The sequence below is a fragment of the Stegodyphus dumicola genome, chromosome 9 (assembly GCF_044657685.1).
Source record: "Stegodyphus dumicola isolate Sdum_Otavi_A_Nest chromosome 9, ASM4465768v1".
In the NCBI taxonomy this organism is placed as follows: domain Eukaryota; kingdom Metazoa; phylum Arthropoda; class Arachnida; order Araneae; family Eresidae; genus Stegodyphus; species Stegodyphus dumicola.
The window spans coordinates 70,662,688-70,690,598 of NC_140776.1; the positions used below are offsets into that span (position 1 = coordinate 70,662,688).

At 30.5% G+C, this 27,911-nt stretch overlaps 1 protein-coding gene across 1 annotated transcript; it reads right to left on the reverse strand.

Annotated features, from left to right (window-relative positions):
* Positions 1–2,475: 2,475 nt before the first annotated feature.
* Positions 2,476–25,730, reverse strand: LOC146995381 (alpha-tocopherol transfer protein-like). The gene is made up of 6 exons (XM_085823580.1): positions 25,546–25,730; positions 24,001–24,152; positions 13,666–13,908; positions 8,560–8,753; positions 4,419–4,529; positions 2,476–2,774 (listed from the first exon to the last, which is right to left on the reverse strand). The coding sequence occupies exons 2-6, from the start codon at positions 24,146–24,148 to the stop codon at positions 2,592–2,594; spliced, it is 879 nt and encodes a 292-aa protein (XP_085679706.1). The 5' UTR covers positions 24,149–24,152; positions 25,546–25,730; the 3' UTR covers positions 2,476–2,591.
* Positions 25,731–27,911: the final 2,181 nt, after the last annotated feature.

Here is a 27,911-nt window from a genome sequence, read left to right on the forward strand (position 1 = left end):
TTATGGTGGTTTTCTACCTTGCTTTGTTTCAGGAGTGTAGGGGCAAGGCCAGCACTAGGCATTTTACCATCCTAAATTCTGCTTGGCCCTGGGTATGGGAATAACACAGAAAATATAAAATGATTAATTTTGGTTAAGAAAAACTAGAATCAATATTTTAGTAATCTGTCAAAATCATAACTAGACAGAAATCTTGGTATAAATTTTCTTTTCACATTCAATTGAAAAGGAATAAAAATTCACAGTATATCATACTCCTTCCTTAATATATTTGCATCTTGATTTATATAATAATTCTAAACACAGAGCTTAATTTTTCAATTTTAATGAGCAAACCTAACTTACAGTCAGTGTTTAAATTTCAGGTGAAGTACAATGAAACTTGGCTTTGATATTCCTGTATTTCTCTGTCAACTGAAGCCATCATTTACATGAAATCTGATATAGATTTATTTTATATTTGAAATATTTTAATATGAATAGAAAGTGTATGCTTTACATTTAATATTTGTTGAAATGTGTGGTTTTTTTTATAAATAAATTGGTAAAACACTAAAAAAATTTCCAACTTAAGTGTTCAAGACATAATCGGAAGTCTGGTGTATTTAATTATGGCAAAGCACACTAGGGCTATCTGCCTAAGGGGAGGGATGCCTTCGTGGAGAACTTTCTAAGGGAAACTGGCTCGTATACACGTTACACATGGGGAAAACCACGAAAACACCCATGCAGCCAGCCCATTCGCGGGATTCGAACCTCTGACCGAACTACCAGTGTTCAGTAATCGGAAGTCTGTCTAGAATATTAAAGAATCAACTTTTTTGCAGTTACATCTTCCTCCCTGCTACATAGTACTCAAGACATAACTTAAAGAATGTGTAATAGCTAACCAACATTCATGTATTATGTTTAGCAGTGTTATTCTGAAAACTCATCCTAGATTCACTTCTTTACATATGTTTAAAAAAAAAAAAATCCTAGTAATTTTCATACAAGGAATTTATATAATAGTTTAAAATAAATGCTGCCTGTTTAACATGATGGTTAATGGAGCCATCAGCCATATTGTTAGAACCCAGGTTTGAATCTCTAAGACATGGATGAGTTGTGCATCTTTGTTTTTGCATGTGTAATATTGGTGGCATCTATGGTGCACCTGGTACAAACAATCTCAGTGAAGAGGTGGCTAAATGACAAGTTAGTTTGGACATTCCTTGAGAATGTTTAGTATAAAAATGTTTGGATACTGGATAAGAAAAATATTTGCAGAAATATTATATTTATCCAAGTTTAATATTGCTTTATTCAGATTACTAAATGCTGGGAGTTTGACTAGGGTTCAATACCTGGAAAATGGACTGGCTGCATAGTTGATTTTCTCCATGTGTAACGTGAACACAGTTTCTCTCATTAAAAGGGCCATTAGGCAGATAGCTCTTGTGCATTTCTCCATATTGAAATAACTTAACCTCAGATTTCCTTACTGATTTATTATTTGAAAATTTTTGGGTTTCTAATATATCATTTTACAATTTTTAAAATCAATGCTCTTAGCTACTTTTTTTTTATTTTTGAAATGAAGTCCTGATTATAGTGTTACAACATGCAGAATTTATTAATATGTGCTTATGGATAGGAAAGCAATTTTACAGCTATTAAATCAATGAGAATCAACCTTGTGATTCATTGTTGTCTCAATGACTCTTAACAAATCAAGTACAAGATCAGTGCACCAAACAGTTTAACAAAGCTTATTTTAAGCAGGAAAACAAAACAAATGTATTTGATTACATTACTTGCTGACACACCAAAAAACAAACTGTTTGCAAAATCTGGCTTTTAATTTTTATTTTTGGAAAGTATACTGCAGCTAATATACTGGAAGAAATATTTAAACTTAAATAATGAAAATCTGAGCTAATTTTAAATTAACCCACAGCGAATTTAAACCCACAGCGAGATGCTACTTTAACTTCAATAGCATATTGTAAGGAAATAACATATTCCCTCAGGCATGCTTTAATGTCCTTAGTGGTTAGCACATCGAGTTAACAATTGGAAGGTTTATAGTTTGAATTCCAGCGAATGGTTTGAATCTATGATAATTTGTTATCAGTTGGATTCAACTGACTATTTTGTGTCCCTTCCCAATTGTCCTTTAAGGAGAATGTAAGAACTAATTACATCCCTTCATGCAAGCTCAAATAGTGTTTAGCACATCGAGTTACAACTAGAAGATTCATGGTTTGAATCCCAGTGAGGATTATCAGTTTATTTTTCATGTTTTCTGATTCAAAAAATCTAATGTCTATATAATGGCTTATAAAAAAAAATGTGATGGATGATAATTTGTCACCAGTTGGATTTAAATGACTGGACATGATTTAAAAGACAGGCGAGTTAAATTTTAAGAAATACATGATGTCAAAATTTAATTATATCAATCACTTTTGCTTGTAACAATAATGATATATGTACAAATTAGTGAACATTTTAATTTACTACATAGTCTACAAAAGTTACGTTATATATATATATATATATCACAGAAAAGATGCTAAAATCACAGAAGAAGAAAATAAAATTAGTATTTAGGTACTTGAACCTTTCATATAACCATAATTTTGCCTAATAACAAATGTTTCTTCACTATTTATTAAGGATTTGTAAAAATCTTCATTAGGCAAATCACTCAGCTTTCCACCCAGACTTTCAGGTAAAATTTCAGGAGGAAGGTGCTGGTGTAAACTATTCAGATCACCATGAAAATAAATCTGCAAATTAAAAAAAATGTTTTTACATAATTAAACAAAATAATGTTTATTATAAAAAAGTTTATGCTTACAATGTATCCTAATTAAAAAAACCCATTTAATTTATCTGATATGATGCAAAGTTTTTTGAGAAAGTTACTTTCTTGAATGACATATCATTGACAAATATTGTACTCCCCCCACAGAAGTGATTTCAGCTTATTAACTCTCATATATTTTAGTGGGAAATTAATTTTTGAGATTATTTGTTCCATAGTTCAGGATACATTGCTCAACAATGAGTTCAGGATATGAACTTACTGTTGGACAAAGGATTATGAACTTATATTTGAACTGTTCAGGATTATGAACTTACTGTTGGACACTATTTCACAATATATCCTAATTCAAAATTCTGTTTAAATTATCTGGTGGGTTTAATGCAAAGTTTTTTTTAGAAAGATATTTTTTGGAATTTCTAAATTCAGATCATGAAACATGAATTATTACTACACTATCTGAGCTATAAAATGTAAAAGGGAATAAGGCAATAGGCAGTACTGATCCTAGAACATTGGCCACCCACATGCAAATTAAAACTGGCCACCCTTTTTTACAGAAATATATGTTTGATAATCATTTTGCCACCCACATGCTATGCACCATCTTGCCCCTGTCTAGGATCAGCCCTGGCGATATAGAATTTAAGTCAAAATTCAGCTTAATCAGTGTCAATATTGCCTGAAAATTGAACTGTAGGTTTTATACAACAGCATGACTACACAACACTTAATCACTAGTTTTTCATATTATATATATTAATTTATACTTCAATGATTTTAAATATAAAGGAATTTTTTTTACAAAATGCATTAAACCTAAAAAACTTGTGTTTGTAAATGATGTTTTAGTACTTTTGTTTTCTGAAAATTTAAAATTTTACAGAATGAGGTTTAAAACACAACTACAAAGTGCTTGAATTTAATATGCAAATAAAATTATTAAAAAAGTTCTGTGAGATTCTTTATAATCAGCTATTTTTAACAAGTATATAATATATGGCATTAAAATATATTTTATTAGATATTATAATGATTTTAATTTAAAATTAAAAAAACAGTCTTAGATTAGAATTAGTTTTGATTAAAACTATCGATTTCAAGAAATATCTGATTCATGTCCCTCTTTTTCAGGAACAAAAAAACTCATCTGAGACCTATGTCATATTGCTTCTAAAATTAACAGAATTTTATTCAAAACCAATGCCAATCTAAGCTTGGTTTTTTGCTTAATTTTAAATTTTAGATTGGCTTATTTCTTTTCCAGTTAAATGATTTAAATGTCTATCACTATCATCCATTAGGCATATTATAAATAACATAAATTAACATAAATTTTAAAATACATAAATTAGAAATATTCTTAAACAAATAACATTACTTGTTTTATGTAAGTAATTGTTCTGAAGTATGTTAGAAAGAACAGTAAAATTATTTCAGATAGCTACTGTAAATATATGCCATAGCTATTTTATTTTTATTTGAATGTTTTATAATATGTCATTTTATGAGACAGCAACATCCTTCCATCATTTTTAAGCTTCATTGTTATGCAAACCTAGAATAAAATTAATACTTTACAAACAGGATAAAAAAAGGTCAGTACCCTATTTTTTACTTTTTGGCTCAACAATGGCTTAACAAGAGCAAAGAGTATTGAGAAGATACTTGAATGATGAATGATGTGAATAGCTTTGTCACGAACTGGCAAACAGTCCTGTAAAAGCAAAATAAGAATCTTACTTAAAAAATTTTCAACAGCAATTTCAGATAAAATTATTAATTAAAAAAAAGATGGCTTTTTAATTTGGGAAGCTGCATTCCCTTAGTTATATTATTCTACTAACTATAACAATAGCAACAAAGGAGGATATCAGTTTTCAAAAATTGGTATGTAGTGCAAAGTGAAATGATATCTTTGGCAATTAATTTGCAAATGCTTTAGGAACTCAAATTCTCATGGATCATATATAGTAATGAATAATAATTCTGAAAATAAATACTCATGAATAACTTATGATGGCACATGATATTGTAATGTAATTTGTGAACAAACGGGAATTTCGAAAAGGTAAGTTACAGAACAATTAGGGATTTAGAGACTGAACTTTAATTATGAACAAAGACAACAAAAACAACAACAAAACTTAATAAAACTAGTATTACACTTCAAAGGGAAGGAAAAACGTGACACATCACGTAAGAATTTCAAAGAAATATAAGTATGATAATGATAAGAAATTCATATACTACCTACTATTTTTAATTTATTTAGCCAGTCAGATCTACCAGTTGAGTGGTTCAGCCCTCTGAACACTGGTAGTGATCCCAGGTTAAATTTACAGCAGCTGGGGTGGCTGCATGGAGTTTTCATAATTTTCTCTATATAAAATATGAATATGAGTCAGCTATTAATTATTTATTGAAGGCAAAAGACATAATGATTGCCTAATTCAGATGCCTTCATTTAAGACATTTTTAAGGGAAACCGGCTTGTACTCGCAATATTTCAATGGAAAAGTACAACTACATGCAGTCAATCTACTCTACTGATTGTAAATGGAATCTGAGCTGTGTCTCTTAACTTTAGCCATATTGTGGGTTTAATAGACAGAGAACCAGGTTATTCTGCATCTTTCGAAGAAAAGATTGCAGAAATGAATTGTAATCATTTTATGTAATCCTTTTAACATGAGTGCTTTCTTGTGATACACCAGAAGGAGACAACCTCAACCAGTTACATGACTGTAAAAGAATCAGCAAGCAACTCTGAAAAGTTAGGTTGGGCTTATATTTAATGATTTAAATTTAAAATGAATGACAAAGAGGTACTAAAGCTTCAGGAAGCAACAATTCCAAATCGTCTTGGAAAAACTATTTTGTGTTGGAAACTGAGATGTTCTTAAGCTGAGTTTTGATACATTCTTCAGACAATAAGTAAAACTGAGTTAAATTTTATCCCTTACCTTTTAGGCACAATGTTATGTTCCCCCCTTTTTTGAAGTGGTTTGTCTCTAAAGGCCCGTCCACACGAGGATGCTCCCAACGTAGTTGACGTAACTTTTTTGACGCCGGCGTAAATTCGCGTGATGCAGAAGACGTAAAACTGAGTACGCTCCTGTTCAGCTTTTCGCCCGCGACGCGCGCGTTTAGCCAATAGCCGACCGAGTTCTTATCACGTGTCATAATCAGAAAACCTTCTTGCTTACCCGTTTCAATATGGCGTCAGAACCACACAGAGATGAGTTTTTGCTTAGAAATATCATAACTGTATACAACAATAAAATAATCGGCATTGTTCACGTCATCTTCAGATTTCTCAAACCGTACATATTGGTTTACATTTAAAATTCTCATTAAAGGGAAATACTGTATATTTATAAACCAATGATCCGACCAGTATATCCATATGCTTCACCTATTTATAACACCTTAAGTAATAGGAACCTAAATAAATTACAGTTTCTACGAAATCAAAGTTTCTGCCTTACAAAATTCTCCTTAATTATTATAAATATTGGCTATATCATGTGTAATAAAAAGCTCTATAAATATTCCAATATTAAAATACACCAAAAACTAACTTCAGCAATGTAACAACTTCTAAAATAAAGCAGTTGACTGTGAAAGAGTATTCAATAAAAGACAATTACGAAATTTTGGAGGAAAGTTAGAACTTGTGTCATACAGCAATCATTTATTCAAGTTTAATTAAATTACCTTTGCAGCGACTTCTACTTATTACATTATTTTTCTCAAATGCTGCTATCACAGATAGAGAGGTGGTCAGCGCGCTGCGTTGGTGGTGGAGAAATGGAAAGGTGGTGAGTTTGAACCTCACCCATAGACGGTATATAATTCAGCTAGTTTTTCTCATTTTGAAACGTGTTTCTTATATTTAATCATGAATCATTATATTCTTATTTTACCTGTTATTATTGTTTTCATTTCTTATTTTATTCATTATTATTATTATTTTTAATTTAGTTTAAAAATGTGCATTGCAAATAGAAATCCTTATGTAATAATATATCTACATCTCTTTATCATATATCATCTATAAATTCTCTCTTTATTTTTAATTTATTGCATATTTTATCATGCACATAATTTCTCATAAACTGTCCAAAGTTTGAACCTCATTCTAAATTCAAAAATAAATAAAAAGAAAAACAAAAGGCCAAGGGAGGGGGAGTTAAAAAAATATGAAGTTGGTTTTATTATATGGTGGATGGTGTATATAAAGAGAATTAAGTAATTTACTTCTCTTTATATACTGTATTCCAAACCAATTTTATAAATCCTAATTTTCATACAATATAGAATCTGCAAGTCTGTCAAACTGGTCGATACTCATCCTGAAGTAATTAAAAAAACAAGTAATATACCAAAAAAAAAAATTAAGTCAATTCCTACTTCCACAAAGAAAAATTTAAAAAATACAAAAAATAAATAAATAAATAAATAAAAATACAAACAGAATTTTTTAAAATTAAAAATTTAAAAAATTTTAATATGTGAAAAAGCTGTATTAACATCAAGTGTCATTCACTACAAGTTTAAAAAATTGTATTTGAACTTGAATGGATGAATAAAAAGCATTTTATGTACTGAAAATTTCAACAAGATATAGGGAGAGTGTGAGCTAATAGTAGGAATTAAATAATTCCGGATATTCCTTTCGCAAACAAGACAGTAAAAAAAAAAAAAAAAAAAAAAAACTCTTTGAACAGGTTGCTCTAAATAAATCTTTCGGACCCATTCTTGCCATTTTTTTGCGGTTTTGCCTCTGCTTAATAATTGCACTTAATAGTAAAGTTTGAGCTATAAAAAAAATCATCTGATTCGGACAACTTGCCGCAAACATACAGAAGTACAGCGAAGTAATAAGATACAGCTCTGTTGACGCTATATTACAGCGTCACGTGATTTTTGCGCAAAATAATTCTATTGGTTAAACGCACTCTTCGCAAGCGTACTCGTTTGGACGCTTTTACGCTAGTAACGTAAAAGCACGTTTGTCAGCTACGTTTCGAGCGTACTTGTGTGGACGGGCCTTAACTCGACGGACCCTGTTTCTAGATATCTATCAAATTAGTAGACTGCTGTAATTTTTGTAACACAAACTTTAAAGTACAGAATTATTTACAATTACAGTTACTTGGTTTCATATCAAGAACAGAAGAGACAAGCTCTCTTCATGGCTACCCAGACTATCTCCACTCCCGAAAGCAGCGTTGCCACAAAGTTCAAAGAAATAAATACTGCTCTGCTAACAGACAGAGAAGAACTTCAAATTCGTAACACTTAGAATTTTGTTTTTCAATTTTTTTTGTTTTTTTTGTTTTTCAAGTTATTTACAAAAAAGTGATTTGCTATTTAAACAATATTTAAACATTTCACACATTTTTATTTTTACCCTATCTAAGAAAGAACCCCCCCCAAAACAGAATATACCTAAACTGCATTGAATAAATACATCTAGTAAAGTCCAATAGTTTACAATTAACAAAGCTGATAACTTTCCCAGTCTGTTTTACTGCAGTTTTAGTAAAAACTTAGGAAATATACAGGGAATGCATTATGTAGAGTGAATTCTGATAGGCACTGTTTTTATTAAATATAATCATTTCTCATTTACATCTATATCAAAATATTGACATTATTATTTTTATGTTTTGAAATGAGAGATCTTCTAATTTTGTATTTTATCACTTTCATACATATACAAAATATATAATAATTACCTGCAATGTGCTAACAAAACACCGCACATCAGAAACTGGAATTTGCCATAAATGTGACCATGAAAAATCCTTCATATCAGCTATTGTAATTACACCACAGATTTGAGTCACAGGGTTTTGAATAGCCATTTCATTGCACATCAAGTTAAATTTCAAAAGGTTTTCACATGATAGAAGTTTAGGATCCCATTTTCCTAATAATTATAATTAAAAAAAAAAAAAAAAAGAACAGTACTTCATTTTCAGTGTAATGAAGTTACAAGTTACTGAAATTATATTACATATTCAGAAACGAAATAAAAATTACTTATAGTACTTCATTAATGACTTGTTTTCTTGTGACAAAAGATTCCTTATTTAAACTCTCTTGCTAAATGGATACTAAATTTGCAGATAAGTGTAACAAAAGAATATAATCAAAGGATAAAGATGCTGAAATTGAATCTTTAATTAATATATGCCTATTAATACCTCCTGCTCTCTATCATTACTCCTGGTGTTCTACTCTCATTAAAAAATGTTTCTTTTTAATTGTTTGATCTTGATGATGGCATATAAAAAGATGAAATAAAATATACAATGCTATTAGGTTAATTGAAAAATCTGGATTATTGTGAAGAGAGTCAAAATGTTATGTTACTGACATAGTAGATAATTTTCCAGTTAGCTGGGCACATACCAAAATGACAATGCTCTTTGTAATAAGCCAAATTTTTCATTTAGCTTTTGACAGCTATATCTCATGTTTAGACATTTATTTCTGATTGCTTTATGATCTTGAATTAAGAAAGAAAAAGAATTATTAAGAAATTTATTTTAAGAAGAAAATTTATGAAAATCTTATAGTCTAGAACTGCTAAGATAAATACTTTGAATTAATATTAGCTTCTGATTTATTAAATATAATCTATTTATTAGCTAATATAATATGTACTGTAATATAATAATAATTATATTACAGTACATATTATATTAGCTACTTGCATATTAGACAAACTATCTTAGTAGAAGTTGCCAACAATTTCAGAATATGCCAAACCCTGGTACCATGCACATAATATTTTTACATATATATACAGTTAAAAGTCGTTAATCTGGACTCGTTGTGACTTCGGCGATTCCGGATTATCGATTTTTCCGGATTATAGATCATCAGTTTAAATCTCATAAGATGGCATGCAGAAATTCTAAAATTAATAATATGAAACCATAATTTATGAAATAAAGAACAATCATTATCTAAAGGGTATCAAAATTTGCAAAAAGAAAAAGCTTAATATTTATTTGTTTACTTTATTAAACATTTCTTTCAATGTAAGTTGTTTAAGTTTTGCTTCGTTTCATGTGATAATACTTTCTCTTTAATTCTATTAAACAGACATAATTTCTTGTTCAGTTACAAAGTTCCGCTGTTCAAGTCCTGTAATTGCTGTGTTGAGAACACCGACTAATTTGTCAATCGAAATTTTTCGTTTTCAATAACCTCTGTCACTTTCTTCGCTATCGGAAGCGAATTATAATGACGAGGAACTTGTTTTAAATCATATCAAAGACGGAGCATATCAAGATGAAATACTACATTTGGTAAGGAATTATAAGCCAAACAAAATAAAAACATCTGCGCTGAAGATAAGGATAGTGCTGACAGATCAACTTCCAATTCATTATGCGCCCGTCGTCGCAGCGTTCCCCCCGCCGAGCAGCGTGAAACTGATAAACAGATTTCAGATTTCAAAACATACTTTCGCTTTAGATCCTTTACATATTAACAAATATATATTGGAAATTCTATTTGATATAATTGAAAGTTTAAGCTTACTTTTATAAAATTGCTCTTACAGTCTGCAAAAAATAATAAGCCGGATCCAATTCGAAAATTAAGGAACAACGCAATCATCAACATTAACTGAAATAGATAATTAGATAATTTTAGCTTATATGTCCATTATACATAAAAGGTGCACGCGAAAACGTATTCTGCACTTGCGCACACTCATATGCGCAGTCGTAAAAGGTCTCACGCGCATGCGTAAACGCCTATGCGCATGTGAAACGCGGCGCATGCGCAGAAAGTTTTTAGTTTTGAGGTCCGGATTATAGATCATTCTGAATTATGGGTGTCCGAATTAACGACTTTTGACTGTATATATATGTGTGTGATGTTGCAGCTTTTGTCCGGAATAAATAGAATGCTGAAGACTCATAAATGTAGTCGTAGCTTAAATAATCAGACGATAAGTTTAAAAAACAGGATCCATTATTTATTATTCAGGAGAAAAAAGCAGTTACAAAAATCAGATATCCGGAGTAAATAAAAGAATTACTAATAACTTTTTGTATGAAGTTTACTGCATCGTGACATTTAAGAAAAAGCCCCGATATTCCTTTTGCGAGTCATTTTATAGCCTCTGGAAAGGCGGAGCTTCCAAGAAATGACGTCAGCCTCGTCATCCAATCCAGTTCGCTTGAAATATTTCCAGAACATTATAAAACTGTACGTGTAGAAAAAGCGGGAAAAACAACTTGACTATGGGGCTGTGGATTTAATTCCACGTACTTTCAAATAAGAGAACGTCGCCATTAAAAATGAAAAGAACATACAGTTAGAATTTTAAGTGTATTCTTGATTATGGAATTTTATTATTACATATATATATATGCAAAATATAAAAAATACGATGGCTTTGCTCTACGCGAATAGGCAACCTCTAATTAACTTTCCACAATTTCGGATCTCCCCCTAGACCAGTACCTTCGAGAACATTCTAGCTTATTACATAACAGCTACTATAAATAATGAATGCGCGCCATTTTGCAGACAGAAGCTCGCCTCTCCTCCTGTGCTATACATCTCGCTGCCGCTTAACCTTTCCTTTGTTAGAAATTGTGATGAAGCAGAAAGTTTAAATTCAATCATACTTAGTCTAAACCACTATTGAATATGTAATATGGAGAATTTCACATGAAGTACAGCATAATCTATGGTGAAAATTGAATTAAAGCTATAGAATAAAGATGTGCAATTAAAAGTTAAATCATCTTGTCTCGTCATTTGGATTCCGCCTTACCACTCTGCAAAAGCAATGCCAAGCTTCATAACAACTGCTGGAAAATATCACACATATATATATATATATATATATTTTAATAAAACAATCTCACTATTTTTGTATTCATTCTTTTTATTGTATTCTAACTCTTTTTATATTATTTATCATGATATTTTTTGTCTTAAATTTAAATTATATATTTGTGGGATTTGCTAACAATGGAAGAAACTGCTGAAAAGTTTCAATAAAAATAATAGTATTTTAATGCAAAATCACTGAAGAGTGCAGTTTCTTTGAATCTATTCTTAAAGTTATTGCCATAAAATTTTTACCAGTATAAAAGAAACAAAAACCCACTAGATAAGTAAGTAGGTTTATGGATCGATTTTTTAAGATACATAATTAAAATGTAAAATATGTATAAAATAATATGTATGTGTGTAATAAATATTTTAAAATTATAAATGGTCCTCCTTTTCCTTCTGTAAGGGGGAAAAACACTGCTAAAATACACCGAGGTAGGTGCACTAATACATAAGTACTTGATATTAGATATGTAAATGTGACATCTTTAATAATTTACAATATTCTATATTTAATTATGTTAGCTCTAAAAAAAGAGTCAGAATTTTACAAGATAATTTTCAAATTATTGGATACAAAATTCCCATAGGTGTGCAATGATTTGAATTCTATAAATGTAGCAGGCTGAACATATGTTGTCAATTATTAAAGATATATATTGTAAGATATGAAAACTGTCACATACTTTAAAAACTGGATTTACTGACTAAATTAAATATGAAAAATTTTAAAAATATGAAAGATTTTATAGATATGTAATTTACCTATTAAAATTTTTTATGCTAAAGAAGAGGAATCTGTAGCAATGTCCTTAAAGATTCAATGAATATTTTTATTGAAAATAAGAGTCATATAAAAGTTGAATTTTCTAAATTATTAAAATTGCAGCTTTTATCATATCTATTAAATTTAATGTGATATGAAAACTGGATATTAGAACAAGGTTGTTCTTAGCAAGATTGCAGCATGTAAAAGTACGTGTGCAGAGAAAATCAGGGGTGGCTGGATTCTAGTGATACCACGTCAATATATTTTAAATTCATTAAATTCATTGTAAGTACTTTTATACAATTTGTCATATGCAAGTACTTAGTGAGTATGCAATGCAAATTTTATACATGAGCACTTTTTTTTTTTAATTTGGGGGCAGAAATCCCAGGAAAGTATGCGGGCAGCCAAAGGCCTAGGAATGGCCCTACTTTAGAAAAAAGGAAAACATGAGCATTTGTTAAAGTGGAATATTTCGTTAACTGGAAATTTTAATTTAAAATATTTTGCAAAAAGAAATTATTTGTTTGTATTTCATTAAATTGACAGCTCATAAATGATACATTCACTAATCAAAAAAGGGTCAGACAGTACATAAAACAGTCATATTTTTGCAAGCTAATCAGCAATGCATAGGGGAAAAAATTTAGGAATTTTCAATAAAGTCTCCATATTTGCCGTATAATGATGATTTAATTATGATAAAACTTATTTTACAACAGATATTTCAGTTGCCTTTATTGCTAGTAATAAATATTTAATTATTACTAGCAATAATTCTTTTAATTGCCTCTATGGCTAGTAAATAAGTATTCAATATATAAATCAGAATAAGCACGATACATATATAGATACAGACTAATTTAAAAATTGATAAAATTGCAATACACTGGTCACTGAACTATGAATGAAAAATTTAACTTCTCGTTTTTAAAGATTAAACACTTAAAAAAATTGCAAACATTTTAGAATCTTAGTTTTAAACTCAGTTTTTAGCTCAATTTTCTATATGCAAATTATAAAAATGATTTTAAAAAACATATAATTTAAGATACAACTATTAACATCAGTGAAAAATGAGCTAGATAAGTAAAGTTTCAGAAGTCATAAACTGCTTTTATATTAAAAAAAATCAAAAAGACAACAAAACATGAACAATCTTTCTAGATGTTAAAATTTTAAAATTATTAACACAATTTCTTACCAAATTTTGATAATAAAACAGCACAGCCATCTGGACTTCTGTATGGCAAGAAATAATGAAGATTACACTTCATAACATTCATGCATGATTTTGGTGTGTAATTTCTAAACATGCTTGGATAATTCAATTGGGCAGAATAATATTTCTTTATAAGATTTGTAGCTGACGAGCAGTCAAATTTCCTTGCTCGCAAGAACATAAGTAGAAAATTATCATCAAGGCAAGGATTTAGATCTTTTTCTCCTACAAAAGTAAAGGCAAATTTAAATATGTAGTAAGTTGTATGAAAACAAAATTACTTATAAGCTTTACTGCATACTTTGGAATAAAGTAGCACAACTATTTTTTTAAAGGCAAATTTGTAAAAGAATAGAAACACATTAAACGCTCCAGTAAAATGTATTAATAGGGCCAAACATAAAATAGTTTTTCCTTTGTTGGTGACAGAAGCTACTTAGTAAAGGCAACTGGTAAAAAACTAAAAAGTATTTAAATGATGTACTAATTAATAATACTTACTAATTTATGCAATTATTTTTAATGAATAAGTTTTGTATAAATTTTAATTTATATATATTCAAGATAATTGATTAACCAAAACGTAATCATAATAATGGAAAACATATATTAATTTTTAAAATTTAAATCACCATACTTCTACAAAAATATGGGCTTAAAATTAATCTTTAAAGGAAAAAAAATAGAGAGCCATTCTCCCTTCAGGTAGATAGCTCTTGCATATTTTGCATCAATGCAGACATTTTGCGATAAGTCATAACTGACTAAATGAACAATCAAAAATAAATTCTAATTAGTTTATAACTGTCTCATTCATAAAACATTGTACTGTCAGATATTATATCAAAGCCAATCTGGTTCACCAGTCACAGCTTGATTTACTTATTTCAGACCTAATTTCATATTTAAGGATTTTGTCAGAAAGAAAGTTTCAATGTAATTTTTTGACAACTGTTAATGGCATAATTACAGTGTATTATGTCTACTTCTACAGTCTCTTACTTAAGAATAGGCACTTCAAGGCTCTCCATTCCCAAACCATGCCACATAACCATAACTGCTTCGCTAAAATTTTTTAATTTCCTCTACGCTGTGATAACACACCTCAAGAGGGGGGTTAGTATGATCTTGAAATGCCTGTCAGACTATAGAAATGGTATGTAACAGATAAAATTTGGGGTTGCAGAGATAATTAAATGCAGAGAAATAACAAAATAGGTTACAAACCTTATAAAGCGTGTTCAGTTACATAAATGTTGTTAGTGCTAAACCCCACAGAATGTAATAGCACCAGAAAAAGTGCAGTGATGATATGAGTACTAAAAATAAAAAACTGCTAGACTTAGCCTTTGACATACAAGTTATAGAAGTCATATTCTAGATATTCAGCTCCACTTGTAAAATACTAAATAAGATGCAGAAAAAGGATGAAGACAGATCTTCAGGTGGCATAGAAGACAGGTGAATAAGAAAGACATTATTAACTCAGATTTTTCATGTAGTAATAAAAAAGTTCTTTTACAGTTGTAATATTCCATTCTCTGTCGATAACCATCAGTCATTTGCACATGTGATCAACTTATTCGGACCAAATGATGCACCTTCATTTTGAATTTTAGGTCCAAACTTTTGACCAGTTGGAGGGTAAACATATTAATTTGGAATGAAAATGATTTAATAGCTATATTACACACACACATATATATATCAAGTGACAATTAAAATGAATTTTGTCCTTATTTATTAACTAATTAAAAATTACTTTCATTTGAGGAAATATGCAGACAGATTAAATAAACTTACTATACTAAGTAAGTTTGCTGAAAGATGCTAAAAATTGTGATTTTCTAATATTTTTGATGATATAGTACTAAAAAAGTTACATAAATGATTTGCTTATAGTATTAGATTCCAGTTGTTAAAGCAAATGGGGCATATAAAAAGTTCTAACATAGATATATGTATTATCATGCAAATCTTCTGGATACATATTAACATAATTTTAAGCATGTAAAATTTATTAAAATTTTAACAATTTTTTATGCTTGTACTATGTATGCCATTAATTCCTCAACAATTACACAGAATGTGAAATATGATACTTTATATATTGACTATTTCATCGAATTTTGCTTGCAAAATATGGGCATAACTTGCTGGCAAATATGTACCTCACAGCAGTAACCATGTCCTCAATCTATGCTATGCTCTTTTAGCAACATGTTTAATCTTATTCTATTAACTTCTGGCATGTTCAGCACTTTTTTAAAATAAAAATTTTTATTTTTGTAATACATATCTGGGATTTGTCAAACAACAAAACAGAATACTTATTTCCTAATAATTTTTTCAGAAATGTGGAATACTGTTCACCAATATAGAAATCCCATACAATTAAATTATGTATTGCTCAAGTAATTATGTTTTGAACACATAATGCTGAAAAAAACATACATATAAGTGAGTAAGAATAAGCAGGAAACCACACAAATTTCACCAAGAACTGAATGCGGTGAAGAGATTGAAATAACTATCCTTGAAAAATTTTCATTTTATAAACAGAGGTGTTATGAACTTCCAATATTTGGATCTTCAAGCAAGTTTTCTAAGTATAAAACAAAGTTACTACAAGCAGTTAATTCGTAAATATTTGACTGGTTAATATTTATAATCTAAATATCTGGCTGATTAGGGCTAAAGCTATTAGCCCTAATCATTACTTTGGCATTAAAGGCATTGATTAGAGCAAAAATATTTTACTAATCAATACCTCTGTGAAGGAAGTGATGTGCCGTCACTGTATTAGAGAAACCAGGCTAGCCTGTTAATAACCTGTTTTAGGTAATAACATTTTGAAGTAAATTTTTATCTAACATTTAAAAGCATTGAAAGAAATGCCATTTCGATTCTTTTAAGAATGTATACCTTTCAAATTAAGTAGAATTTTTGCACCAATCCACATGCTCTTGGGTTATGCTGCCTCTACACAAGAAATATTAGCTAACATCCATCTGTTCTTATAGCTTTCTTAGATAAGCTGTTCAGAACTGACTATGATTCTTTAAATGAAATTAATTGAACTTAGTATTATAATTTAGTTCATGAATGTTTTTGTGATGCGTGAAAGAATGCAAAGTTAAATACAGGGTGTGTCAGAACAATGTATATACACTTTAAACTATCATAGAAAATTTATTTTCTAACCTACAAGGCTATATTTCTGAGAAAAATAAGGCTATAATCTAATTTGAAAAACAAGTGTACTTTTTGGTCAAAGTTAATGTTCCAAATAGTGTTTAAAGTAAATATTCAAAATAGTGGCCTTCAAAGCCAATACATTTCTGAGTACGAGTCACGACTGATTCTGTACTTCGTACCAAAATGTCCTAAGGGAATTTTGCATATACTGCTTGAATTTCATCCCAAAGCGTGTCAAGGTTACGTGGTTTATAAAGGTACATCCCATCTCTTACTGCATCTAATAATTAAAAAAAAAAAATCGAGCAGCTAAGATTTTGAGCGATAGTCGGGTATAGTTTTGGAAATGGTTTCAGAAGATGGTTACACATGAACTGGGATTTATGGGTAGCACTGTTGGTCGGACGAAGCACAATTTAAACTTAATGAAACTGTCAACAGGCATAACTGATTGCACTGTGTTTAATATAATCTACACATTACTATTGGAAAGGCTGCAAATTTTCCTGGTCTGAATGTGCCATGTGGTATGTCTCTTAGGGTATTCATTGGGCCTTTCTGTTTCAAAGGTACTGTAATTGGAGTAACTTACCTAACAGCGCTTACTGATTCTATTTTCTCTGCCATTTTGCAATGTATGATAATTCCACATTTTATTACCAATACAATGATGCCCCTCCGCACTTTCATAGGGATGTGCAAACATACCTTGATCAAAATGTACCAGCCCAGTGGATAGGACACAGGAGACCAATCAAACTTCCTGCATGCTCTCTAGACCTTACAACAATTCATCTTTTTAATTGGGCACAGCAAAAGATGGGTAAACCATGTAACCTTAATACACTTTACGATGAAATACAAGCAGTGGGGACAAAAATCCCACTGGACACTTTGGTGCAAAGGACGGAATCGGTCGTGACTTTTACACAGAAATGTGTCGATGCTGAAGGGCACTATTTTGAACATTTACATTAAATACCATTTGCAACATTAAGTTTGACCAGAAAATACACTTATTTTCTAAATTGGACTATAGCCTTAGATTTCCCAAAACTTTAACTTTGTAGGCTCGAAAATAAGTTTTCTGTGACAGTTCAAAGTATGTATACATTTTTCTGATACACCCTGTATACTGATGTAATAATTCTAAGCATAAATTATGGAGAAGAAAGCAGTGAAAAAAGAAATGATTCCCCATATAAGAGATCATTTTGAAGCATTCACATACAAGCTATGAAGATGTTTCAACATAATGTGCTAATTACCTGTCAGTATTACAGTCCTATGGTTTTTGATCATTTGTTTATCACGTTTTCAAAAGCAACACAAGAACTAATCAGAAAAGGTTGATCTACCAAGGACTGATACTACAGCTGATGCAACTATTGTGGCTGCACCATGTAATTAAGAGTGGGAAAATGTTTAGAACTGTAGGACACTGCTTAATTTCGAAAATCTTAATTTCTAAAAATAGTGCTTTTTTACTGACTTAATGCCAGAAATCATGTTTGACTCAGTATTTAATGCTTTATGTGTTCAAATTACATATTGCATATTATACAGCTTCATATTACTGTAAAAAAAATTACTTAAAATTGTATAATGGTGCATCACTAAGTGTAAAGTTCCAAATTTTGTGCAGAGGTAATTTAAGGTTTTCTGTTGATAATGTTACTTGCTAATTTTTTTAATAACTTAACATTTAACTAACTTAGGGTCTCTAAATGTAATTAATGTTTCTTAAAACATGCTTTTGTATTAACATATTGTAGGTGAACGAGGGATGTGTATCTTGACTCCATAAAAAGAGCCTGATCACTTCAGTGACCAAGGTCATATACTCTGGGGGGGGGCTCTGAAATAATTCTGTAATTCTATGTAATCCTGTTTTTCTCTTAATAAAAACCAGGAAAATGAATGTTCAAAGTCTCTGAAAGCATATTGTGGATATGGCCGTAATAATATCTTGATCAGAGCCTGGTAAGACGGTCTAATTTAATTCACCTCCTTTTCTAAGACCTGTTACAAAGTGCTGGAGCCCAATGGAAAGCTGTCAGAAAGAAGGGAAAAAAAATAATTAAGAAAATAATTTTTAAAAAAAATCTGAAAGGTTTCAGATTTTAAATTATGCCCAAAGGGGCATTTTTTTTAAACATTTAGTGTGTTACCTTTACTTATTAAATATCATGTTCTTCACACTTAAACTATAAAATTTAGCGCAAAAGCAATATCAAAAAATAATTTTAAAATGAGTACATCCTCCAGAATTTCTGATACACAGTCTCGTGTGCTGGAGATAAAAATGTTTGGTTGATCTTTACATTATGGTAACTTGGCGTTTTTTTGGCGAAAATTTGGCGACCAACTCTCCTACAGCAACCCTCTATTTTTTTTTCCCCGCCGCCATTTTGTCTTCACGAAGTAAAGACATGTTTCTTTTTTTTTTATCTACTGAACACTTCTTCCAACAATCTAGTAGCCGAATTACACTTATGCTAGAAATTTTATCAAACAAAACTGCTTAATCATGACAAATGTTCACTGCAAAATTGGGAAAAAGTGCACAATACCATACTCCTTACGCGTTTTTCAAAATAACACATACACATAAACCATGTACACGGCGACTTATTTTTACTTAAAAAAAATCCCAGAATTGCACAAAAATGGCATTGCGCACACTCTTCACTATATCCATGTACACTGCTTTTTTCTCATAAATTAGAAAAATTTCACGAAAATACATGACAATTTTCTCAATCTTTAAACCCGGTAAAAAGAACATATATGAAATTACCTGATCGCGAAAAAGTATTTACCCTTTACAAATATGAACATTTCCACATATAAAATAAATAAAATATCCAAAAACTTTTACCTCTAAATCATCTATTACATTATACACGTCACCAACGAATTCATACCGCAAGCATTACAAATACTTAATATCAAATATTTAAATTATTTCCATGCACGTTTATTTCAACTTAAATGTATACCAAATTCCTACAAACATAAAATTCACAAAATAACTATCATTTCATTAAAATATAATTAAATTCAAAAACACTACTTAAAATATAAATAAGCACATACATTAAATTAATAAAAATTACCTTACAATCCTAATTACTTTAAACTAAATCATTGCTAATAACAATTTTCCCAATAATACAAAATTCCTTTCCACCTTACATTTAGAACAATGCATAAAAATAATATCCTCAAATAATTAAAAATACTAACTTACCTAATCTTCTTCAGAATCTTGATTACGTGTCCGATAAACTTTTCTTTAGTTACGGCCATGGGATCTAAAAATTCACGAACACTGTTTCACACAACACAGAATAAACCAAATACAAAATTTCCAGATTTGTTCCCGATTTCCCCCCTTTTCCGATTCAAGAACCGTAATTCGTCCATTAATATCAGATGACATATCCCATGATCTCTCATTTCCCTCACACAAAATAATGCGTAATCGGAACTGAGTACTGCTCACATTATTACCAAAGTGCCAGGTAGTAACCTTTATCGCCTCCAAAATGTCGCCAAACTACCAGTTACCATATTGTAAAGATCAACCAAATGTTTCTTTTTTTTTTTTACAACGTTGTCACAGCTCGCTTTGAAATCCTTGAGTTTGCTAATCAAAAATTCATTAAAGTTTTACAAAATATGAAATAGATAATAAAAAAATTCCAAATTTAAGTTTACAGGAGGATTACATTATTCAAAATTTGATGGCTCTAGGTACAGTTGTTTTATCACAATGCGAGAAAAATACATACATTTATTATTCTTCATTATTTAATTTCTTTAAATATAACAGGCGATAATATTTGGTGGGAACAATTTGAAAAGTAAAATAGAGAGAGAAGAATCCAACATTTTCATTCCAACATAATCCTAGCTGTCAAGCAGAATGCAACTGGGCAAAAATATTTCTCCCAAATCTTATCTGATAACAGTATGAGAACAAACGAACAATGTAAGAACAGTGCACAAGTGACAATTTTCGTCCTTTGTTTGTTTTGACAGTCTTAACCTCTGCCAAAGTGATGGAGAAAGAAGGCATGCATTCATAAGTTATAATAAATTTTTAAAGCATATTGATTTTCCAAATAAAATTTGTTGACTTAAACTGTGTTTCACTTACTGGTGTGCTCTGGCTAAAATTATGATTTACCTCAGAAAACCAAGCTCCGCTGAAATTTAAGCTCTGACTTACAAAGGCAGAATTTGTGAATCACTGAGATATCATTGGTCAGGAAAATGTCTAGTGCCCACCCTAAATCTACCTTTTATGTTGTCATTCTTATAACCATGAAACATTACAAGCCTGCCATTTCAAAAGTGGAATATTATACAATATCAAGATGACTAACTATATGGAAACTGAAAAATAATCTGTTTTGCTGGACTTATGATCTTTGTGAGGAAATAATGCCTTTAATTTATCATCAACTTTTTATAACAACAATCAGATTAAAAATGTATGTATTATGGCAAGATGATTTCGATTTTCCTTTCTTCTTAGCTTTAAAAAAATTTAGGTTATATTAAGCATTAGTGCACTCATTAGTTTTTATATTTAAAATACAGTATATCCTGTCAAGGCAACCAGTTATGAGAGGGACCATAACTTTTGAGATCACAAATAAACAATGGTATTGAATGTCACTTCTCTAAACCATATCCACTGAGGTCCAAAATCATCTAGAATTGTGGTGATCATTTTAGAAAGGATTACAATTTTTCTTCATACCTTAGGTGGACACTATGGCATGCCATTGATGGAGAACTTTTTAAATGAAACTCATTAATATTCATATTATAATGGGAAAAACTATGAAAATGACCTTGCAGACAGCCTGCTTGCTGGGATATAAACCCACTACCAGTGTTTAGTGGTTTTGATCACTTCTGGGCTACAAATGCTTGAAATACTTTGTACTGCAATAAAATAAGTCAATTTGATTCAAATTTAAATTTATTCATAATTTCAAAAATTTTTAATTTAATGAAAAAAAAATTATGGGCTAATCTTTGGAATATGGTAACAGGTAGTTTGGCGACATTTTGGTAAGGCGATAAAGTTTGCTAGCTAGGACTTTAGCAGTATACATGGATAAAGTCAAGAGTGTGCACAATGCCATTTTTGTGCAATTCTGGGATGTTTTCTTAAATGAAAATAGGTCGACATGTACTTGGATACCGTGTATGTGCAATTCTTAAAAACGCCGTAAGCAGTGGGCGATTCTGCACTTTCTCCCAATTTTGCACCTAATCTTCATCATGATTAAGCACTTTTGTTCCATAAAAGTTCTAGCATAAGCATAATTCGGGTAGCAGATTGTAAGAAAAAAAGGTGAGGAAAAAAAAAAACTTGCCTTTACTTCGTGAAAACAAAATGGCATCCCCCCCCAAAAAATAGCAGGTTGCTGTAGCAGGGTTGGTTGCCAAATTTTCGCCAAAAATTGTTAAGTTACCATAATCCGAAGATTAACCAAATTATGTTAAAATACAGCACTGATTATTTTTGTCCTTTTCCTCTCAGCTATAATTTGCAGTCGTTATTACATGGCCTTTTCTGGAGTTGAAAAACCTTCACAAAACTAATAAATGTTTTTAAGAAAAATTTCAGTATCAAAACCACATGAAACAGTTTGCTACTTTAAATTTTTATCAATCTCTTCAGATCTAAAAAATTCCACAGATTTGAAAATATAGTAGCATCCTTATACTTTCAGGTAATTATGTTCCAAAGACTTACTACAAATAATAGCAGAAGCTAAATGAAACAGGATAAATAATAAAGTATCCTTTACATTATACTACATTATATATTATACTATTAAACATAGTAATATGTGATTAGAGTATACTCTTATACTTACAAAAGTTTTGACATTGTAATTCAATCTGAAAAAAAGATGATCAGAAATGAAGAAATTCAGTTCTTGTACTGCACTGCATAATATACTGCTTCAAAGGGTGGTAGTAATTAGAATCATTTATCTTTTAACGGTAATACAAATCCGTAGGACCACTGTCAGTATCACTAGCCTTTTATTTTGGGCATTTATTGTGATAAATAAAAATTTTAAGAACAGAAAAGCTATAATAACACATTAATAATAAAAAATAGTACAAATAATACAACCAAGAATGAATGAAAAGAAATGTAGGTATGGGTAAGGTACAGGTTCAAGAACAAAGAAACTAAAAATACCAAATTTAATTTTTATATTACTAGGCAATGAAAGCCTTTTCTTCAGAAGTACTCTTGTACCTCTTTCTGCTTAGTAAAATTAATTTATGCAATAAAAGAAAGAAAATAGCATAGATTGAAAAAAAAGATGAAAATATGATGAAACCTGAGATGAGTGTCCACAGTTCCATGAAGAATCTGGCCTTTATTGCATGTGCAGCTTCACTGTATAATTGCACTTAAAATGACATTTTGATAATGAAAAAAATCATTCAAAATTTATTTCCATAATGACAAATTCATTATAATAAACACAATAAATCATAGCTCTCTTCACAAAACCTGAGAATTCTAAGCTTATTTCTTGAAAATAAAAATAAAATTATAAAGTTATTTTACACAAAATTAAAATGATTACATGGTAATACACTGTACATGTGCTGCCAACATAGTATTTTAATGTTTAACATTAAAATACTATATAGTATTTAATAATTTAAAATACTATATTGACCATAAATTTATTGTTGATTTTTAACATTCTAGATTTTCCTGCGGCACAGATGATATAAGTGAGAAAATCATATCGCTGTCAGTGATTTGACTTGAAATACATTATTTAAATATAATTATTTCAATATAAAATTTAAAAAAAAATATTTCGTCCTTAAAGAAATATATGCAACATTCCTTAAACATGAATATCTCTAAATTTTTTCAATGCTTGTTACAAAGCTAAAAAAAATCAAACTTTCCTTCTCGGATTTACAGTTGAATAAAAATTCTCTAATGAAATAAAATACCAGATGAAAATTACGACATTACCTCTTTTACATTTGAACATCATCTGGCAAGTTTTATTTTAACCAGCAATCTTTTAAATTCGAAATATTACTTACGTTTAAGCAATTCCTTAACTGTCTCCAAAGCAGATGTAATTGCACTGTCCTTCTCATTTAATTCAATTTCTGCTATTCTTCGAATATCTTCAGTTATCGCATTTGAATTAAAACTAACAAATTGTGCAGGAGGAGTGCTGTTTTCCATGGCTCTGCAATTTAATTATGCATTATAGGAGATTAAAAACGTACACAACGTTTCTAGAAGGCAGAAAAATATATACATTTATTATGTTTAAGTATCAGATCAATTTTGACACAACATATACAAGCTACCTGCAGATATTAATAAACTCGGCCGCTTTTATTTTCATAATAGACTAGGCATTTCTCCAGCGCCTGGCTAATGCCAGACGGATTCTCATTCGACTACCTGTGCTTGCTCATTTGTATTTTTGGCTTACATGATCTTAATGGTTAAACATACAGCAGCTGCAAAAAGCAAGCGTAGAAGTCTCTCCCGAAAAAAAAAAAAAAAAAAAAAAAAAACACTCTTCTTGTTTACGTGCCAACTCCATTTAGCAGACTACTAAGTGGGTCTGTTGCCACTTTTTCATCAAGTTTCATCAAGTTAAAGGCTGACTTCATAGCATCGGAACAAGACCGTAGATATAGTAATACAATATCTATGGATAAGACCAGATTTTACAAAATAAAGTTACGCTTAACTCTGAATAATCATAAAAAAACTACTTAACAGAAGTAGATTTATTTCAAATTGGTATTTATAACTTAATTAGTTCTGAAAATTCAATTTATTTCAAGTTTAGTTTTAGACGTGGTCAAGCAAATATGTAATATCACTTAAGAATATATCCTTAATCCTCATTACTATATGTTGTAAACATTTTTGAAACAAATGGTAAAATGTTGATAAATACTGGTAAAGTATGCAGGGATGTGCATTTGTATTTTAAAGAAGAAAATATCATGGAGAGGAGAAAAGATTCGCTGTGGTCGCTGTGGCCGTTCGTTGCTATCCCATTCCACTGAAGTAAGCCTCCTCCTTCGTAATAGACTCTTTCGATGATTTTTGTCGCCCGATAGCGTTTCCCTGGCTCTTGCCATACCATTGCCTTTTCAGAATCATTCTGGGTGTTAAATAGAAATTCATCCGTAAAGAGTATGCGGCCTCACTGTTCTGGTGCCCAACTGCGATAGTTACGGGCTCAGTTCAATAACGCTGTGACATGCGATGGGGACAAAGGAATACAAACCACAGGTCACTGGGAGAACAGTCCATTTTCATGCAGTCGACGCCACATAGTTTGGCGGGTAATGCTCCGGCGTCCACACGAACGTTTTCTACAGAGATTTTGATCTCTTTAGTCGCAATTTTCATTTTGAAAACTATCAGCTGCAAAAAACATTGAAACAGGAAGAAAGTAATTAAATTTCATAGCACACCAATTATGCTTTTATCTTTTTCTAAAACCAAAAGTGTAGAAAATTAAAAAAAAAAAAAAAAAAAAAAAAAAAAATACAATCTTTAGTTTTCACATACAAATGCTCTATGTATTTCTGATAAAACTAGTAGATAAATACCTCTTTTCTCTTGAACTTTCCTGTGATGGTTCACCAAATACATAACTAGTTCGCTTACGAGTGGTTCCTTTAGTCGAAATAAAAATAAATTTCGTTGGCACAGCATCTGCCTTTAATGACCTCCTGTTCGTGAATGGCTGGTATGTGAAACATTCTTCTTCAAAATGTTCAGAGCAAATTCTGGTAGTGGGGGTTGGAAATGATAAATGAATTATCAGATCAAGGAAAGAATTCATAAATAAATATTAACAATCAGAACATGGTAAAGCAGCGAACAAGAGAGTATCATGAAGATAACAATAACATATAAGAGTGGCAAAAATTATACTAACCAAATGAATGAACAGTTAATTAACGTTTGAAATAATACTTAAAACTGAAATGCAAATTTCATAACTAATTAAAAATAAACAAAGTTTCCGATTTTTCAACACAGCTACAACAGCGCAAGCTTGTTTGTTTACATTAGCAGTCCTTACATCCCGTGACCTCCGACGTCACCGGAATGTATCTCATTGATGACATTACTATGCACATTCAGCTCTCTCCCAGCAGCGGATTGTCTTACACCAGCTTGCAACATCCCGACAGTCCTTCAACTCATTTCATCGTGCATATGGTGTCTTTTTGGCTCATGCTTTCCGCTTTGGCCATCTCAGATTACAGAGATGTGACTGCGGGTTTGAGTTTTATGATAATTTTGTCTATTTGCATTCGGCGATACCTTTTCTTTTAACATTTGTTGCTTCTTAATTTTTTGAGCAAGAGTATAATTGGCAGTTTTTAACTTTAACTATCACTTGTTTATCACGTATGAAATGGTGTATCATCAGAGGTACCAGTGCAGGAAGCACTATCCCTGTCTAACAATTTACGATGGCGCAGCATGGGGGCACTCAAAGTATGCGACGAGCCGAATGTCCACAATCTTGCCTCCTTGCCACAATGAATTTCCTAGGCTTGCTGTGATATTAGACAAGCGAGATTAATCACAACAACAATTTACGATTGCGAATCATTTCCTGTAACAATAACTAGTATCACAATGGTCCTTAATTCTAAATGTCTAAGAAAGTTTTTCAGTCGCTTGCATAAAGAGTAAAAAAGCTGTGATCATAACAAAGATTAATAAACAGTGAGTGGGATCTAATGATGCCAGTCAAGTAATATAATTATAATTAATTATAGCAATGAACAATAATAATTATAATTAATTATACAATGAAAAGATTACATGTGGAAGTGTTTAGCCTTGGGTCTTTTAGCATAAACAGAGTTACTAATATAACATGCACAAAATTCCAAATAAATTATCCATGTAGAATATTAAATTCTACATGGATTTTATTATTTGGAACGCCCCATGTCTGAATCAGTAACACAGTTATTCTCCGTTTGCTATGCTTTGTGGTTGGTCTTACAAGAATAGGTCTAGATAGGACCAGGCATAACAATGAATGGAACGCAGAATGGATTTATGAATGAGTAATTTATTGTCAACTGACAGAATACTGTTTCGATCAATTCAGGAGTAAGGTTTGACTTTATATACTACAAACTCTAAAAATATATGCAATGTATGGGGTCTATGTGAGCGATTAACATAACAGGTAAGGCTATTCTGAGGTTCATGAAGAAGATGCGTTTTCAAAGTTAAGATTGTAAGATTCTTGCAAAACAATGTATCATAAATTAATTATATTAAATTTACGACAATCCTTTGCTTTTTAAAGGCCGTTGAACACATTTAACTTAAATTCTAGTTCATAGTTACATTACACATCAGGGAAACCAATCTTTTTATAAGGAAACTAGAAAAATAATCCCCTTCTGCTATTTTATTCATTTGACATTAAATGAGCTGAGAGAATAATTTATGTTTGCCACTCTAAATTTAAGTTCAGAAGATAGGTATTAAAATAATTATAACTGATTTTTAAATATGCAGCTGATCTGGTATAGCTACCGTAGCGCCAATGAAGTAAGGTCATGAAACAGAAACAAAGTATACTTATAATTCTTTATAGTTTTTGCTACTGCTGATCAACCATCATTTAAATCTGGAAATATTTGTTCATTTTTCTGGTTTCAAACCGTTGCCATATGTCTCTCAAGCTCTTGTAGGTAATAGATAACAGAATAATTTAAAATATATATCTAATACTTTGTTGCCTGCATTCTGTTGTTATTTAAATGCTGTTCGCAGGTCTCATGTTTAATATTACCCTCACTGTTTCAAGAAATGTGAGGAGCATGTAGCATTTCATGTCATAATAAAAAAATTATAGGTGTTTCTAGTAGAACTGCTTGTACAGCTTTTTGATCCTTCTTTGGGAGTAGGATTTAAATTCAAAATGCATTATGAT

Bases quoted from the DNA above. Each gene is read 5' to 3' on its own strand.
- LOC146995381 (XM_085823580.1), bottom strand. From the start codon at position 24,148: ATGGAAAACAGCACTCCTCCTGCACAATTTGTTAGTTTTAATTCAAAT. The intron at 8,754-13,665 runs GTAAGAAATTGT...TATAATTATTAG, and splicing joins TGTTTTATTATCAAAATTTG to GAAAATGGGATCCTAAACTT. The intron at 4,530-8,559 runs GTAATTATTATA...TTGCTTTTACAG, and splicing joins GTTTTGTTAGCACATTGCAG to GACTGTTTGCCAGTTCGTGA.